This window comes from Hypomesus nipponensis, chromosome 5 (assembly GCF_054491055.1).
Source record: "Hypomesus nipponensis isolate SF chromosome 5, ASM5449105v1, whole genome shotgun sequence".
NCBI classification, from domain to species: Eukaryota; Metazoa; Chordata; class Actinopteri; order Osmeriformes; family Osmeridae; genus Hypomesus; species Hypomesus nipponensis.
The window spans coordinates 8,165,517-8,182,085 of record NC_140365.1 but is presented as its reverse complement, the minus strand read 5'-3'; the positions used below and the strand labels follow the sequence as shown (position 1 = coordinate 8,182,085).

The 16,569-nt window shown below is 53.4% G+C and overlaps 1 protein-coding gene across 8 annotated transcripts in view; it reads right to left on the bottom strand.

Moving 5' to 3' along the window:
• The window catches only part of specc1 (sperm antigen with calponin homology and coiled-coil domains 1), a 60,092-nt gene that overhangs the window by 22,650 nt on the left and 20,873 nt on the right, over positions 1 to 16,569 (bottom strand). For 7 of the 8 annotated variants that reach the window (XR_014755120.1, XM_084697732.1, XM_084697737.1 and 4 more), the window contains one exon: positions 1,576 to 3,134. Coding sequence is in view for 7 of the 8 variants with exons in the window: in XM_084697732.1 (XP_084553858.1) it covers positions 1,576 to 3,134 (1,559 nt within the window). In the remaining variant the exon portion in view is untranslated. Of the gene's footprint in view, positions 1 to 1,575; positions 3,135 to 15,337; positions 15,807 to 16,569 lie in introns of those variants that run through there. The other variant, XM_084697738.1, reaches the window with a different exon arrangement.

The following is a 16,569-nucleotide window of genomic DNA, read 5'->3' as shown; positions in this document are numbered from 1 at the left end:
ACGGCAGCTGATTAGGACGACGTGCGAGGCGTTGCAGCGACACAGAGAGACCGTGTGTGCTCCTCGGCCCGTTCAGACACGAAATATCCCGTGGTGTGTGAACGTGATCTTATCACAGCCTTGATTCAGCACAGTCTGATGTGAAGAACAGGAAATGTTGAAGTGCACTTTGACACTGCTAGTGTCTGCGCCGGGGCATGAACTTGAGGTGAAAGAACCAAAGCAACAGCTGTTGATGGTCTGTCCCCAGTTGAGATTAAAGGCGACGATGACTCACTGATTTGATTCCGTTTATAGTTCATGGTCCGGAGCCAGACTGACTCCCTCTCACTGCTATTAGAAGGTATTGGTGCACTGCCCGTTTGAATCACATACTTTGATGATCTGGCTAACAGGGTAGGTCGGTGTAGTGTGTCCTGCCATGTGGAGGGATCCCATCCTGGAGTGATCCATGACTCGGTGCAGCTCAACATGGCGGCAAACGCTACGTTTGGCAAATCGCTCGACCAAACGACTTTACAGTCACCACTGCATGTCTGCGGGTCCCTAGCGACACACCTGCTGAAGGTGCCACCTGCGGGTCCCTAGCGACACACCTGCTGAAGGTGCCACCTGCGGGTCCCTTGCGACACAACTGCTGAAGGTGCCACCTGCGGGTCCCTAGCGACACACCTGCTGAAGGTGCCACCTGCGGGTCCCTAGCGACACACCTGCTGAAGGTGCCACCTGCGGGTCCCTAGCGACACACCTGCTGAAGGTGCCACCTACACCGTCGTACAGTGCCCTGTTTTTTTAGGTAATTGAGAAGGACAGAGAGATTCCTGCCTCTACAGTTCAATGAACTGACAGTAATCTCATGGAAACACAAACGAGTGTGTGACATTAAACCCTCTCCAGTCGATTACGTGCGTCTCATTTACAGAGGCTGAGTCTGATTCACCTCGGCTCGCCGTCCAACAGTGATGACATCACAACGGTGAGTCAGAGCTGCTGGGGACACACCCCGGGATGACATCATCAGCAAGAGATGACAATCCAAACCCAGACATTGGGTTGTGTGAGATGTCAGGGGGGAAAACCACGGCTTGGGCAATGATCCCCTTTCACAGGATATGACTTCACTGGTCAGGGTTGAGATCCCAGCTCCTACAGGATATATAGTCCGTCTAGGCTGGAGTGCTATTCAAACCATTATGGCAGCCAGACAGTGACTTATTGTGTGCACAGTTAAATATGAGCAGGGAGGCGTGTGTTTGCACTTTTACCACAAAGACGAAACGGCTCTTTGCTAATCCCTGTGCACACCTGGTGCTAACAAGGAAGGGATAGAGACCTCCTCCTCCAAATCCTGTCAAGGAAAATATGTTCCCCTAACCTTTGCTCTCCTCTAAATCCACACGAGAGTCTTTTTACAATATCATGCTCAAGCTTCATTGAATTCTGTTGAATGTGAGATGCGTGAATGTGTGATACAGTGTCCCTCTGAGCCTTCAAGAATGTTCTGTGCCTGTGTATGCAGTCCTAAAGAATCCCTCACCCACCTGCCGACTCCCCCTCCCCCCGTATCTCACCCACCTTGGAGAGCAAGGCCCGGACGTGCTCCGCGTCCGCCTGGGCCTGCAGCCGCTCCTGCCGCCCCTCCGTCACCTCCCCCTCCAGCCTGTCTCTCTCCAGATGGGCCGCCTTCAGCAGGCCCTGCAGCTCCGTGTTGTCGCTGGCGCTCTGCATGGCCTTCAGCTCGCACACCTTCTGCTTCTCCACGTCCACCTGGGCCTTCAGGCGCCCGTTCTCCCCCCTCAGGCCGTCCGCCGCGGCCCGGAGCTCCTCCAGGGCCCGGGCGGCCCGACCCGCGGCCTCCACCTCCCTGGTCACGCGGGCCTGGAGGCCGTCCCTCTCCTCCCTGAGGGAGCGCGCCTGGCCCTGGGCGTCCTGGTGCTCTTGCTCCAGGGCTCTCAGGCTCCCAGTCAGCTGCTGCTGGATGCCCACCAGCTTCTCCCTCTCGAAGCGCGAGCCCTCCACCAGGTCCGAGTACCGCTGCTCCAGCTCGGCCAGACGGGGCCCCTGGCCGGCGTCCGCCTCCTCCTCTTCCTCCCTCTGGGCCTGGAGCAGGGCCTGCTCCTGGAGCCTTGAGGCCAGAGCCTCGTTCTTCTGGGCCAGCAGCTCCAGCCTCTCCCTCTGCTGCTGCAGGGAGGCCTGCAGGAGGCCCTTCTCCTCGGCCAGGCGCTCGTTCTCCGCCGTCAGCTCCTGGACCACCTGCTGCTGGTCGGCCAGCTCCTGGAGGGTGGCCTGGAGCTCCTCCGACGTGCTGTGGTGGCTCTCCTCCATCTTCTGGATCTGCTCGGTCAGGCTCTCCACCGAGGGGTCGCGACCCCCCGCCGACGCCGACGGGCCCTTCGCACCGCCGACGCCGCTGTTCGCCGAGTCGGACCGCGAGGGGATCTTCTCAAACTCCGAGGAGTCGGGCGAGGGGGAGCCCTTGGTGATGTCGCTGCCGGAGGAGACGGATGTTTGGAGTGGGCTTCCGCCGGCGGGCAGGCGGGGGAGTTCGGACGCGGCGTCGGCGGCGGGGAGCCCGTTGACGGAGGGCTTGGAGGGGCTGGCGTTCGAGGTGCTGTCGCTGGAGAGAGGAGAGGCCTCCAGGGACAGCAGCTTCTCCTTCAGGCTCTGGTTCTCCTCCCTCAGAGCAGCTAGCTCTCGCTGGAACTTGCCGTTCTTCTCCCTCAGCTCCCCCACCAGGACCAGGGCCTCGCCGGGCAGGGCCCGCCCCTGCTCGGGGCCTCCCTCCTGGGGCGAGGGCGTGCCGGAGGAGGGGGAGCAGGAGGAGGCCTTGCCCCGGCAGCGCTGCAGCTCCATCCTCAGCTTGCTGATCTCAAACTCCTTGGCCTTGGCTTCCGCCAGCAGTTCCTTCACCTGGCACTCGAGCAGGCCCTTGTCCACGCCCTCGGCGTCCGCCCGCCCCTTCGCGGAGCCCCGCTGCTTGGCCAGGGTGGACAGGCTGGAGGTGCTGGAGCTGGGCACCATCTTCTTGGCTGTGGACGTTCTCAGCTGGTCCCGGAGAGACACGCGGTCTCTGGGGACGGTGGGAGCGATCTCCCTGGGTGCTGGGATGCCAGACTTCTTGGCTGGTTGGACACCTGTGAAGCAGAAATCAAAAACAGATTCAGTGTACGCTGTAGCTACTTGGAGAAGCTGTTGAGGGCAGTGAAAACACTTACAACTTCTCTTACTGAAGTCTAAGTATGAGGTCATGTAGCCCTACCCCACTAAAAACAGCCACACACTGTTACTGAGATAATTTAAAGAACTTTCCCTATTATATCTGCTAACTATTAAACAGATTTATGAGGATTACCTCCAGCCAGTCCATTGATTGAGCTGGTGAGGTTAAGATAGCCTCTTGTGAAATAGACAGGCCTTAAACTTATTTCCATTCAGGCCAAGCTAAACCCTTCCAGCAGTGATGACGAACCGTGTCACACAGCTAGCCAATGAAAACGGAGAGCCAAATGATGCAATAGACGCAAGGTGGTCCTTCACATTTCAGTTCTGGAACAGAATAACAAGACACCAGTCTGACATCCTAGTTGGTTGACGACTCCACTACTCAAAAGAATGTTGGTCATGTCACACTGTTCCTTCATACTGCATTCACGGTGCTCTTCTACCGTCATGGTGTGTGTGTGTGTGTGTGTGTGTGTGGGGGGGGGGGGGGTCTGTCTGGCACCATATCTGTGCTCCCAAAGCATTCAGAACTCAGCTGGGGCCTTTCAGTGGCATCAGCGTGGGCAACCAGCTGTGGCTTTCCAGACCCCTCACAAACATGAAAAGCATTTACTGACCCCCCCCCACCCCCCCACCCATCCCCCCTCCCCCCTCCGCATGAGCACCGTTTAAAAGCTTGTATTGTTTGATTTCAAATCATCAGCAAACACCAACACGCATAGGGAAGGTTTTTGTATCCAGGGATGACAATGGTGGTCCGTCGGCACGTGGAACATTCCAGGACAAAGAACCTCAGACAGTCAGCCGAGCACAAAGAGAGCCTGTGTGTGTGTGTGTTTGTGTCTGTGTTTAGGACCCGGACACAAACACACACACACTCTTTCATTAAACCCACAGGGCACACACACCCCTGCATGGGCACAACGATAAAGCAGCTAAACCTCAACACACACACACACACACACACACCTAAACACCAGATTACACAATAAAGACAAACATACAGAGCCCCAAATCACACAACGACAGACATCCTGATCGTATTTGGAATGGGTATCCTATTTCCCCCGGGGCGTTTTCAAGCATCCTCCCATTGACAGCCCACTTTGCTGAGACCATCACCTCATTGTCTAGACTGGCAAGTTTGGCTATGGCTGCCAAGCCTGGCACCATCTCCGAGGCCCTGTGCGGTTTAGCATTCTAAACCTGCGCTCCTGTGGATGAGCTGACACGACCGAGACAAGGGCAAAGAGAACACAGTCAGAACACAGTCGGACACACGGGAACAACCTTGAGCAACACGACTATGTCGAGCAAAGAAACGTCTTGCTTTTTATAATAACAACGTCCAAAATGGTCAGGTTGCAAAAAACGCATGATGGAATAATGCCGAATAGTTCCAGTTCCAACATGAATAAATACATGCTGTCAAAATCCCAGACAAGATCGGCACACAGACCGTGGACACTGGAGGTTTGGCCCCCTCGTCCCACGAGAACGCGGAGGAGAATCGAACCAGACTACTCAGCTTGAGTGTGAGCGAGCTAAAGCCAGTGGCTTGAAGTCCCATGAATCAACTCAGTGTATCTCTCCTGTCCGTCAGGTCCAGACCCTCAGCCGTATTACCCCGAGGACTCCCCTGCCAACACCTCCCCCCGCCATTAAAAATCTATAACGATTCGTCTCTGTGTTTCACAGTGGATGCATCCCTTCCAGACAGAATGAGGCCAGGCACTCCTAAATGATGCAGATTATGAGATGTAAGATTTTAACACCTAGATTGAAGAACAAAGAGTTTTGGGGGGTGTTGTGAAAGAAGCACTACCACATAGCCTGTGGTATCATCCCAAGTACAAAAAAAAAAAAAAAAAAAGCATCTATTAAAACACCCAGTTATGCATTTGCTGAGTTGTGGTGAGTGATCCCATTTCCTGGGGACATGGTGACAAAGGCCATGGGAGGCCCCTTCTCTGTCCACCCGTCTCATCACAGAAGCCTATGGGGATGGGAAACAGAGAACAGCTAAGGGGGGTCCATAGCCTACCTCAGACCCTGCAGGGAACAGAGGAGGAGGAGAGAGATGGATGACAGAGAGGAGGGAGAGGGAGTATGAGAGCGAGGGGAAACTGAGAGAGAGATGGAGAGAGATGAAGAGGCGGACGTGTCGAAGAACGGTCATTTTCCGTGAAGATGACTAATGGTTGGGAGTGGGGACTCTCTGGGACATTGACCATTCATTGGGACCCCCCCCCCCCCCAACCCCTCCCCCCACTCTCCTGCCCCCCGCCCAGCTAAAGGTCCGCTTCTCCTTCTCCGCCCCGGCAAACAGAATCAAACCCAGATGGTGGAGCGCTCCCAATGAACTCACTCCTCTTTGGAACCCGCCACCTCTCGCTTACTGTACCATGACATCACCACCCCTCAGTCTCCGGGCACATGCTATAGTGTGACATAAATCACGAGAAATCACGACGAGCCAACGCGGCCGAACGGCACGGCGCTGGGGGCGGGGGCGGGTCGGGGAGTTGCTGGAACCCGCGGCGGCAGCGAGGACATCTCGCTGCGGCGTGGAGAGACCGTGACAATGGAGCTCTCTCTTTTCTCCCTGAGCCACTGTAACCAAACCTGGCCTGATATGGGGAGGCACGCGGTGATGGATGAGAGAGGCCCCGGTTGGACGCACTGTCTCGAGGCCAGCGCACAGCAGCTGCTCGACGGTGAATCATCCCATCAAACGCATGCTGCTCTGCCAGTCTCAGAGGAGGGCAGAGACGTGCCGAGAAAGAGGGAGGGAGGCAGAGAGGGAGAGAAAGAGAAGGAGAGGGAGGGAGCGAGCGAGAGAAAGAGAGAGGACTCAGGCATCCCACGTGCTGAGAAGTGGGCTGGAAAAGAAGAAAGGTATTGAGCCTCAAGTCTCCATCTTGTCTACAGGGATCACTACGGCTGCCACCTGCCCTGTCATGGGAGAGAAACAAACTAAGTCTGTTTACCTCAGCCATGTTTTCCAAATGTACAAAAATGTTGAAAGCATTCATTATGATTGAATTACAGGCAGTGAGATAATAGCCAAGAAAAAACGATTTGGAAGAAGCAGTTGAGAGAAAAGCTTCCTGGCTCCGGAGTTAGCATGGCCTGACTTTAACCTTTAACTGACAATGTTGTGTTAAATGTTATTTGTCTATTTTTAGCTGCAGACATGGGAGTAAAGCAGAGTGAGTGAGAGAAAGAGAGAGAGAGAGAGAGAGAGAGAGAGAGAGAGAGAGAGAGAGATACACAGAGAGAGAAAGAGACAGAGAGAGATACTGAAAGATAGAGAGAGAGACCCGCTCTGCCGGGTTTTTTCCCACCTCTACTCCGAGAGAGAGAGAGAGAGAGAGAGAGAGAGAGAGAGAGAGAGAGAGAGAGAGAGAGACACGTCGGTGTTCCTCAGTTTTGATTCAAAGTTGTCCTCTGGGCTGGAGGTCCCAGCTCCAGTCCCATTCAGCCCCAGTCAGTCCTGGGAATCTTTAAATCAAGCCCCAGAAAACAACGTCTGGACTGGGGGAGCTGAAAGGCTCACGGAGGTGCCTCCCTCCACTCACAGAGAATAAATCCTCCCACAGCCTCTGGGGACTGGCTCTCATTGATAGCGTGTAAATAATCTGAAACACCAGCTTTGGAGAGAGAGAAAGGACATGCGCTGCCAACAAGAATGGGCTCCCTGTCATAGAGGGCCTCTTTCATGCTCAAGAACAAGGAATAGTGGGCCTACTGGACGTTTCGTGACACAGTGGTTTAGTGTTTTAAAGCATGGCCATTCTCAGCGGGGAAGAAAAGTCATTTTCTCATCGCTGAATCGAGAGTGGGCTGTGTTCACTCAGGAGGTAGAAGGTGTTGGATGAGCAAGCACATAAACTCTGTTCGGCTAGCAAGTTTGGCTAAGGCAAACTGAAGGGACTAGCCAAAATCAACAGTCCTTTGGCAAGCTGCTGACCCAAAATAAAACGTTTTCACTTCCATTGGCGTGTTCCTAAACAGAACCCTCCAACTGTCAAACATCGACAGTGGACGGGTGTTACCTCATTCCTAAACGCGTTGAATCACTGTTGCTGAAACAAACGTGCTGTTTACATGAACTCATACTTTAATTACAAAGAATGCTGCCTGCTTTCCGATGATCTGATAGCACTCCATGACTTACTGTGAGACTTCCTCTCATCATAATAATGCACCCTGGCCGTATCTATCTCTCCAATGAAGACTGAGCTCTCAAATAACTTGAGTCGTGTGGCTGGACAGACTCCAGCATTGGCCCAACAGCTGCCAAGACGGGACACAGTGCATTGTGGGCGATGCGGTCTGTCTCTGATTTACAGCATGCGGGTGGACATGAGAGTAAGGGATGACAGATTAGCGATTCTGGCTCGTCAAGAGTCAAGGCCCTGGCACCCGGAGATGACAACATGATACAATGGCTTCACTTCAATCAGAGACGACCTTTCGGTCGAACCCCCCTTCTCCCCCTCCGCCCCCCAGCCAGCTGAGTGCCAGGAAGTCCAGTCTCATGTTTTCCAGTCAGGTGGATGTGGGGTGGTACATTCTCACACAAACAACACCAGCCTCACTGTCTGGCCGGCTTTCCTATTGTCCAGCGGACAGGATGGGGTAGGGAGTGGAGGGTGGTGGTGGTGGTGGTGGTGGGGGGTTCAACTGGAGCTTATCTGTCAGACGTTGGGCCTCCCTGGCATTCCTCTCGTGGTACAGGGAGAGGGAGGGGGGAAATACCGGAGGTTCTATGTGCGTCATGGTGACTATGCATGGAGTGGCCTGGATGTCCCCTCTCCACACTGCACTGAATGGAAACCCCATGACGTGTGACACTGTAGTAAACAACGGAAATATGGGGAGTATTCACTCTCACTGCTGAGAGAGATTTGTTTCCGATCATTTCACAATATCTGGGCCACTTTTTGGGGGGTCTTTTTGACTTTCTTTTGATTGAGACAGTTTGAGATAAAAGCCGGGTGAGAGAGAAAGACATGCAGGGAAAAAACGAACCTCGGCCCCTGCGGTATGGAACGTGCGTATTTCTATGCGCTGCTCATGCTAATATGTGCCTCTGATCTTCGGAAGCTTCCAGAACGTCAAAAAGAACTCGCAGCAAAGCTGAACCTCAGGTCGGCTACAGGACATGACATCATGTGGAGGGGGTGTACAGTTGGAGAGTGGAACTGCAGATGCAATCGGCTCGGCCCCGCTTCAGAGCCAACGTTACCAGATCCATTTTATGGTCCAAGCAGCAGGGGATATTATACATACTAAAGCATTGGGAGAGGTCTATTAGTGCAGGATTTCAATAAGCCCCTCGTTTCCTATAGACCAGATCCACTTTGGAGCCATTTCAAGGACTAGGGATCTGATTTATCTTCTGTGAAGGGCAGTGTAATTGGGTTTGCCGGTGACAGTCAAGTGTGTAAATCAGGTAGATGGTGGTCAGGATTCTGCAATGTTCCCCAAGACAACGGAGAACAAGCGCACTTTAGGGAGCGGTGCACTTAGGCAACACAGCAGTCAAGGGGGAGGCCTGATCCTTGAGCTTAGTGGAATGATTGCGTTGGCATTGTACACAAATGCAATTTTGGGAAAAGTCCACACACAGAACAAAGCAACAACCCTTCCCTTGTTCGGTGGAAATGTTGTTGTTTTTTTCCCTGCAGATCTTACATGGTGCCTACCAGTCTCCAGAGAGATTACCATAGGTCTGCAAACCCACCTCCATGGACATGGCAGGCAGGAGAGATCAGATCCATGCATCACAGGAGCTCTGATCTGCTGGCCTGAGCAGATGGACTCTTCACTGCCAGACCAGGAGAATCTGCTATCAGGGAATGTGTAGATGAAGATAAGGAATGAGGCCTGATCTGACCCGGGGAGCTTGTTCAGGGGCTTGAGAGTCGTCCACAATATACAGCACGGATACCAAACTATTTCCAACAAAGACATTTCACAGAGGAACTCAAGGACTTTTTCAAAGGATCAGAGATGGTTGTAAATGTTATGCACCAACTGAGAGGGTGTGAACTTGGTGGAGCACAGGAAGGTAGGAGGGAGTCTGGCGTGTCTCGCTATGAGGGATAGGCGGGATTAGAATGGAAGAACCTGTCACCACATTGGCTGAGGTGATTTCCTCCTTTGGGCCTGTCCAATAATAATCATGCATATAAATAAGAGCGAGCAGAATGGATGTGGCTTGGCTGGGGGCTGATAGGACGTTGTAAATCACCCGGTAACGCAGGAGAAACGCCCAGCCGTCGAGCCCAGTTGTCGGTATCAAACGGCTGACTCACTCCCGAGTGGTGACATGTTGACTTGCAATTCGTTAGGAAAATAGACTTGCACTCCGAAACATAGGAAAGCCATTACTAGATTACACAGAGTGTGCAGGAATGCTGCTTCGCTAAGTCTGAACAGAGACTTCCCCCCCCCCCCTGAGTTACAGGAGCAGCCGGCTCAGGAGAAGAAGTCTGGGCAAGCATTCCCCACCTCCATTGTATGCGTGAGGAAAAAAAACAGCCATACTGTGGATCCAAGGCCTTCTGGCTAGTCCATTGTCAGCAGGTGGTACATCAATCACACTGATCCACTGCTGAGAGGGAGAACCTACCTCTGTTGTTTTAAAGGAACTGCAGTTCGCGGGTCTGTAGCTGTTGAAATGCTACGCCGTGCAAACAGTATTTGGAGCCCAGTTATCCCACTATCTGCTCAAAATGTGAACCGAAAAACAGCATGCCGTAAAGTATTGATGGGAAAAAGAAGCAATTCCACAGTGTGGCTTCTGAGAGAATAAATGTCGTAATTGGTCATGTGCATGCAGATGGTAATGCTGCAGTCGTAGCTTCGTTTGGTGATCAACCAGGCTTTGATGACACCAATTCTCTTCAAAGGCTGCAGTTACAGTTCAGGACAGCGGTCCACAAATCTCTCGTCTTTCCCATGGTGGGGGTTTATTCGAGAAGGGGCTATAAGGTGAGAGCATTGGCTCCACCAAAGACGTACATCAGATGACCCTGTTTACAAATCAAACACTCCATTAGCAGGCCTGACTAGATCAAACCAGCAGAAGGAACCGGTTGAAAGGAAATGAAGGGAGCACATGGACCCATGAGAACTCGGGTTTCATCTGGTTTCAAAACATAAGCTTCGCCGACCTTCCCTACATCGTTTCTACATTAGTCTAATGATTTAATATATACTGTAAGCTACTGCACGATTTAGGAGAGAGCAGGACTGGGAGAGAATCTTTCCTGGAAACGGCCGTCGAAAGGATAAGAGATAATATATTTGTGGGAGGATTAGGTTGAGAAAGGGAGATTTTACCAGCCAGGATTTAAAAGGTTTGAGGAGGGCAACAGACACACACACCCACACACACAACTGCAATTGAAAGCAGAACAGAACAAATTGTTAACGTTAGCATTGCAATATGTTGTGTATTTGATTGCATGACCTTCATTGTTGGAACAAGCCACTTCCATCCAAGCTGAGATTTATGTATCCACTGCTAGATGAAATCCAGGGCTGGTACGTGACCTTGCATTAAGCTGCTGTGCTTGGATTAGGGCACATCACACACACGGGCTTGTGGGAGGAGATGTCAGAGCCAGCAGCCAGGGACTGTTCTGGAGAGCCCACAGACAAAAACAAGTGCGATGAGTGTGTGCACATTAAAGTGTGAACGTTAAACGTGTCATCGACGGAGTCAGAGTTCATTGCCTTTGTGTTGGCCTGACGCGCACGTCGGCAGTTCAACGTGACCGCGCACGCTTTGATGTCTGCGCGTTGAATATGGACCCGCAAAACAGGAACATTTACGCACAGGACACACCTCGCTTTGTCAACAGAGGACGTTAGGAGACAAGCGGGCGTGTTGACAGTGCCGGCTGCTCCCTGCTGTTTCCTGAGGGCCGGTCCCCACTGTGCTCTCCTCTGCTCCAAGCACCGCTGAGGCGGCACATTCCTCCTGTCATTCTTTCGCCTGCGTCAGAATGCTTCAACGAAAGGGCTGGCCATGAACTCTGGGCTGTGCAGTTACGCAGGGAGGGGGGAACTGAGAGATGGGTGGTCTTGGGCTTCTTCAGAATCCCTCGCCCCAATCAGGGGACGGTGCAGCGTCGCCTGCGAGACGGACGCTCTCGAGCCTAGCTCGCTCCGAAGGACTCCCTCCCAGGGCTGGGGAGGGGGGGGGACGGGGGACGTGAGAGACAATGGCGGAGCCTGACAAGCTGTCTTGTCTGTCAGGGTCAGCGGGCGAATCTGCTGACGGGGACACACGGGAACTGGTTCCAGAGTCTGCACACGGCACCACACACACCACGGAGAGGAGGCACCTGCCTTGACAGGTACACAGACGGACAGACGGACACACTCAGGGCAGCTCGCACGTCGCCTGGCAAAAACACACCTGCGTGACCGGACACATCAACAGCACACTACGGGGAGGGGGGGGGGGGGGGGGAGGGAACATCTGTGATGCAAATGGTATCACTCAAGCAGAGAGGGGGGTGGGGGGGGTGGAAGAGGGGGGCTATTTATCCGAAAAAAGGATTTGCGGTGGATATAAAAGAATTCCCCTGCGAGAACGCGAGGAGAAAAAAAACGAGTGCGTATTATGACGGCGTGATACGTTTGGGTTAGGCGGCGCTGTGACTTGAGAGATCTCTTCCTGTGAGCCCGCGGTGTATCCTGAGGTGAACCGGTGCTCCCCGCCCTCCCCGGCGTCCCGTGCCCCAAGACTGTGAGCACAGAAAAACAAACAGGCCCTGTTGTTCCAAGGGACCACCACTGTTATCGTTGCGTTGGTATCACACAAAAAACCCCCACGGCACTATCAACCCCCCTCCTGCTTTTCCCAAGCCTCTGGCAGCTTCTCCCGGCATTACCACTACCTCCAGACATCTCCACTACGCTGGGGGAGAAACCGCAGAACCGTGCAGCGCGCTATCCTTTTTTGAGCATAAGAAAGGCTCTGGTCATCTCTCCCCCTCCCTCCGTCCTCCTCGCTTCACCACGGGCCAGAGGTTTTTATCCTGCCCCTCTGGCCTCCGGAGTGCAGACGGTCTGACTGAAGGGAGGCCGGTCTGAAAACAGGCCCCAGTAGGAGTCCATATTTCCCTGATAAGGTCATCGTGAGAGTGTCTGTTGCTAGCGCTGGGCACCGGGCTGCTAGTCCAGCGAGGCGGTAGGGGGAGAGCGGCACAGGCCTCCCTATCTCAGCCCCAGACCGCCATCGCCTCTCGTCCTTCCACTTTGAGATAGCGCCGTCAGTCAAATCGCTGACAGTCTCCCCCCCCTCCCCTTTGTTTCTCTCACGTCGGTTTCCGTGCCTACCCCTCCACTGGGTTGGTCTAATCTCCGGGCCTGACACCATCTCTGACTAAACACAGATGGCCCGACAGGCGATGCTTCGCTGCCTAATAGGACTGTCAGACTCGCACGAATCCCAGTGGTGGTGAAACCCATTTCAATTGAGATATGACGGGGGCGCTACTGTGAAAATACCTCTTTAAAACGGAGGTACAGCGGTATATGGTAATGCTCTGGAGTGCATCGTCCAGTGTACGGTGTGGGGCGGCCACAGGCGAGAGTCACCCTTGATCTCTGCATCTTTCGAGGTCAGAGGACAACGCGGTGAAAGGCGAACGATCAATTCATGAACCGATTCACGAACGAACAATCGATTCTCATTGAATCTTTGGAGGTTACAACTCGAGGACGGAGCAGCGGACCTCCGATATTCATAATAGCCTGATTAATGAAAGTTCCAGTAGAGGGTAGAGATCTTCATGGGGTCTAGCAGAGCCTGACTCTATGGAGGGCGGAGAAAGCAACCCTTCCTGGACAGGAGAGGGGGAGATGGATGACACAGAGTGGCTGTTCTGAAGGCCCATCCACTGAACAGCGAGGAACCTAAGGAGCCCTAACGAGGAGGGGGGGGTGCTAATTAAAAGACATCCTACAATGAGTCTAACGATCTCCCGTGATTGCCGACACGAACTGCTGGAACCAGAACATTTATCACACACCGTTTTCCCCTGTTCCCAGCCTTCGTTCGAGGCTTCTGTTCCAGACAGTGCACTCCGCTTCTACTGAGCCAGGGACTGTTGGGGCTGGTGATGGCGTGGGGCTTCCTGTGTGCAGTGTATGTGATGAGTGATGCTCCACAGGTGGGCTGGGGAGGTTTGACCCCACATGAACCGGAGCGGCAGCCATTGGGATGGCTGGATGTCAGGGCAGGGTGACGGGGAGAAAATAGCCAGACCTGGGGGGGATGGGATACCTCCCAGCTTTCTTACAGAGGGGAGTCATCTGAGGAGCTTTTGGAAGACACCTCACTGTGTGTGTGTGTGTGTGTGTGTGTGTGAGCGAGGGGGTCAGTTTACGCAATTGCATATGATTCACAGTTGGTCTGGATACAGGGAGAGAATCCTCTTTCAACCCAAATTTGGTCAGTAGTGAAAACACAACTTTAGTAGTGCAAGCCATGACGTAAAAATAACTTAATTGTACCTCGGCAAGATACCGTTGACTCAATAGCTTCACTGTGTGCAGATCTGTCTGTGTTCTGCCGACTTTACGAAACCTGTTGGAGAGGAGGGTTGAGGGTGTGTGTGACTGGAAAAGGGAGCTAATCTTCCAAGGCATGTGGCAGCTCCCTACTGTAACCTCCCAATGCTAGCGTGCTGCGCTATCTCCCAACACACACGCTACCGCTACCAAATGACATGGCTTAACACCCGCCAGCTGATAAACGCTGTGTAATGTGTGTGTGTGTGTGTGTGTGTACTGAGAGCCCAGGAACACTGGCTGTCTGCCTGGCTCTGCACTCCGCCCCAGCACAATGAGTTACACTGGGATTCCAGTGCCCACATTAGCCATAAACAAGAGCCCTCCTAATGGACTGGAAATGGATTCATATCCATGGATCGTACAGAACAGATACAAGAGTCAAAATGCGTGGCTCATGTCGTCCACATACCTGGCCAAACACACCCACACACGCACACACGCACACACACGCCAGGAGAGAAGCGTCCACTGAGGACAGCAGCAGATTTGGGGAGAGAAAGACATTGGCACTTGCTCTTAGCGTGCCAAGTCGGCTGAGATGAATTTAAAAGAGACTTTGAAATGGAAATGCGCATCGCCGTCTTTCCTTGGGGTACAGAGAGGGTGTGAGAGATACCATCTCCTCCCCTGCCTCCTCTGAGAGAGAGAGAGAGAGAGAGAGAGAGAGAGAGTAAACTGCTTTGAAATCAACCACAGCCCAAATTTTTCATGTCCAGACACCCTCCGCAAACACAAACGGGAGTGGCACACACACACACACACACACACACACTCACACATAACACAAAGAATCATTCCGTTTAAAGAATGGAGCCAATGAGGGAGGAATGCTCCTCGTACCTCCAGTAAAGATTCCTCACCATCATGTGCTCTCATGTATACAACTGCAGGGGCATGTTAGTTAGATCTAGCACCGCCAGCACAACGTCTGTCTCGCGCAATATGTCCAACAATCAATCATTTAAATGGGATTCTCTGACACGCCATGAGATCGTTCATAACTAGGCTATTTGGCAATGCCGGCTTTGCCTCCCACATCAATGGTGTACAAAGACAGCTAGTCAGTGAGGGAAGCAGAGAGAAAGAGAGCGACCAAATACAGAGAGAGACAGTGAGACAGAGAGATAAAGAAATACAGAGAGAGACAGTGAGACAGGGGGAAATAAAGAAACACAGAGAAAGAGAGAGAGAGAGAGAGAGAGAGAGAGAGAGAGAGAGAGAGAGAGAGAGAGAGAGAGAGAGAGAGAGAAAGATAAAGAAACACAGACAGAAAGAGAGCGAGAGAAAGAGACAGAGAGATAAAGAAGTACAGAGAGCGAGAGAGAGAGAGAGAGAGAGAGAGAGAGAGAGTGAGAGACGGAGATAAATACAGAGAGACAGTGACAGAAAGAGAGAGATAAAGAACGAGAGCAACGAGAGCAACAGAGAGAGGGGGAGATAGCGAGAGGAGACTCCAGTCAGAACACATGTTCAGTGATGGAGAGCCCAGACGCGCGGCACGGTAGCACACCTGACTCTCCCGGCTCCTCGACTCTCCCCGCCTGGTTCCCCATGGTGGTGCGGTCCGCTGCTCAAACGGTCCACACCGGGACGGACTAATCCAACAACCACGACCACAGAGGGGGGTGAGGGTGGGAGTGTGGGGGGGGGGGAGGGGGGAAGTCTGGCCCAGCTCAGGACCCAGGAACACGGTCTCCTGTCCTGCACGGCTCTATCCCACACAGATCCACCGGCAAGAACAGCAAAAGCAAGGAATGGAAAAAAACAAAAAACCCTTGTTCCCTCCTTTTTCTTCTTTTCTTCTCTCCAGTCTTTCTCGTGGCTGTATAGAGGCAGGCTGTGTGTGTGTGTGTATCTGTTCCACTGCCCGGTGTATGTGTGTGTGTGTGTGTGTGCTGCCGAGGTCCTGCAGGCTGGTGACAGTGACACACTGGCAGACAGGCAGCACCGTGTGGGCTTCATTAGCCCAGTGACGGCTGGAATCAGCTCAGAGGAGGCGTGGCTTGCCCGGCCGTCGACACACACACACAGACGCACGCACACACTCAGAAACACACCCCGCCACTCCTCCCCCTGCTCCTCCTCTCTGCCTGACAGCGCACTGTTGACTCTCTCAGAGTTGGTTCACTCTCGCCGCTGACATTGGAGCAGAGACGAACTGCTGCTTTTAGCAGGGGGTAGAGAGAGAGAGAGAGAGAGAGAGAGAGAGAGAGAGAGAGAGAGAGAGAGGGAGGGAGGGAGAGAGGAGAGAGAAGGGAGGGCTGAGGGGAGGTTAAGAAGGCAGGAAAGAGGAGGAGGAAAGAGTGTATTTGTCTTCTTGGCGGAGCCTGACAGGCGAGCTCTTTTCTTCCTTTGCATGTGAACTCCCCTGACCTCGTCCGTCCAGCGGAGGCAAGGCTGGACGATTGGCCGGAGCTCTGGCAAACCATCCCGCAGGCTTCCAAACACACACACACACACACACACACCCATGTGCACGCATGCAGCCCAACCCGCATTTTCATAGCAGGGATCTGTATTATGGAGAGCTGGGGGGGGGGGGTGTTTGTGTGTGTGTGTGGAGGGGGGGTGACAGGGGGCCCCCCAGGCTGCTTCTGCCAGTCTCCCTGCAGCGTGCTCAGCAGGGGGGAGGGAGTGTGAGGAGGGGAGAGGGTCTACAAGAGAGGGAGGGTGTGGGAGGGGAGGAGGAGTAGGAGGAAGGGTGGGGGGGGGGGGTGTCAGGGAAGGAGAAGGGAGAGGGGG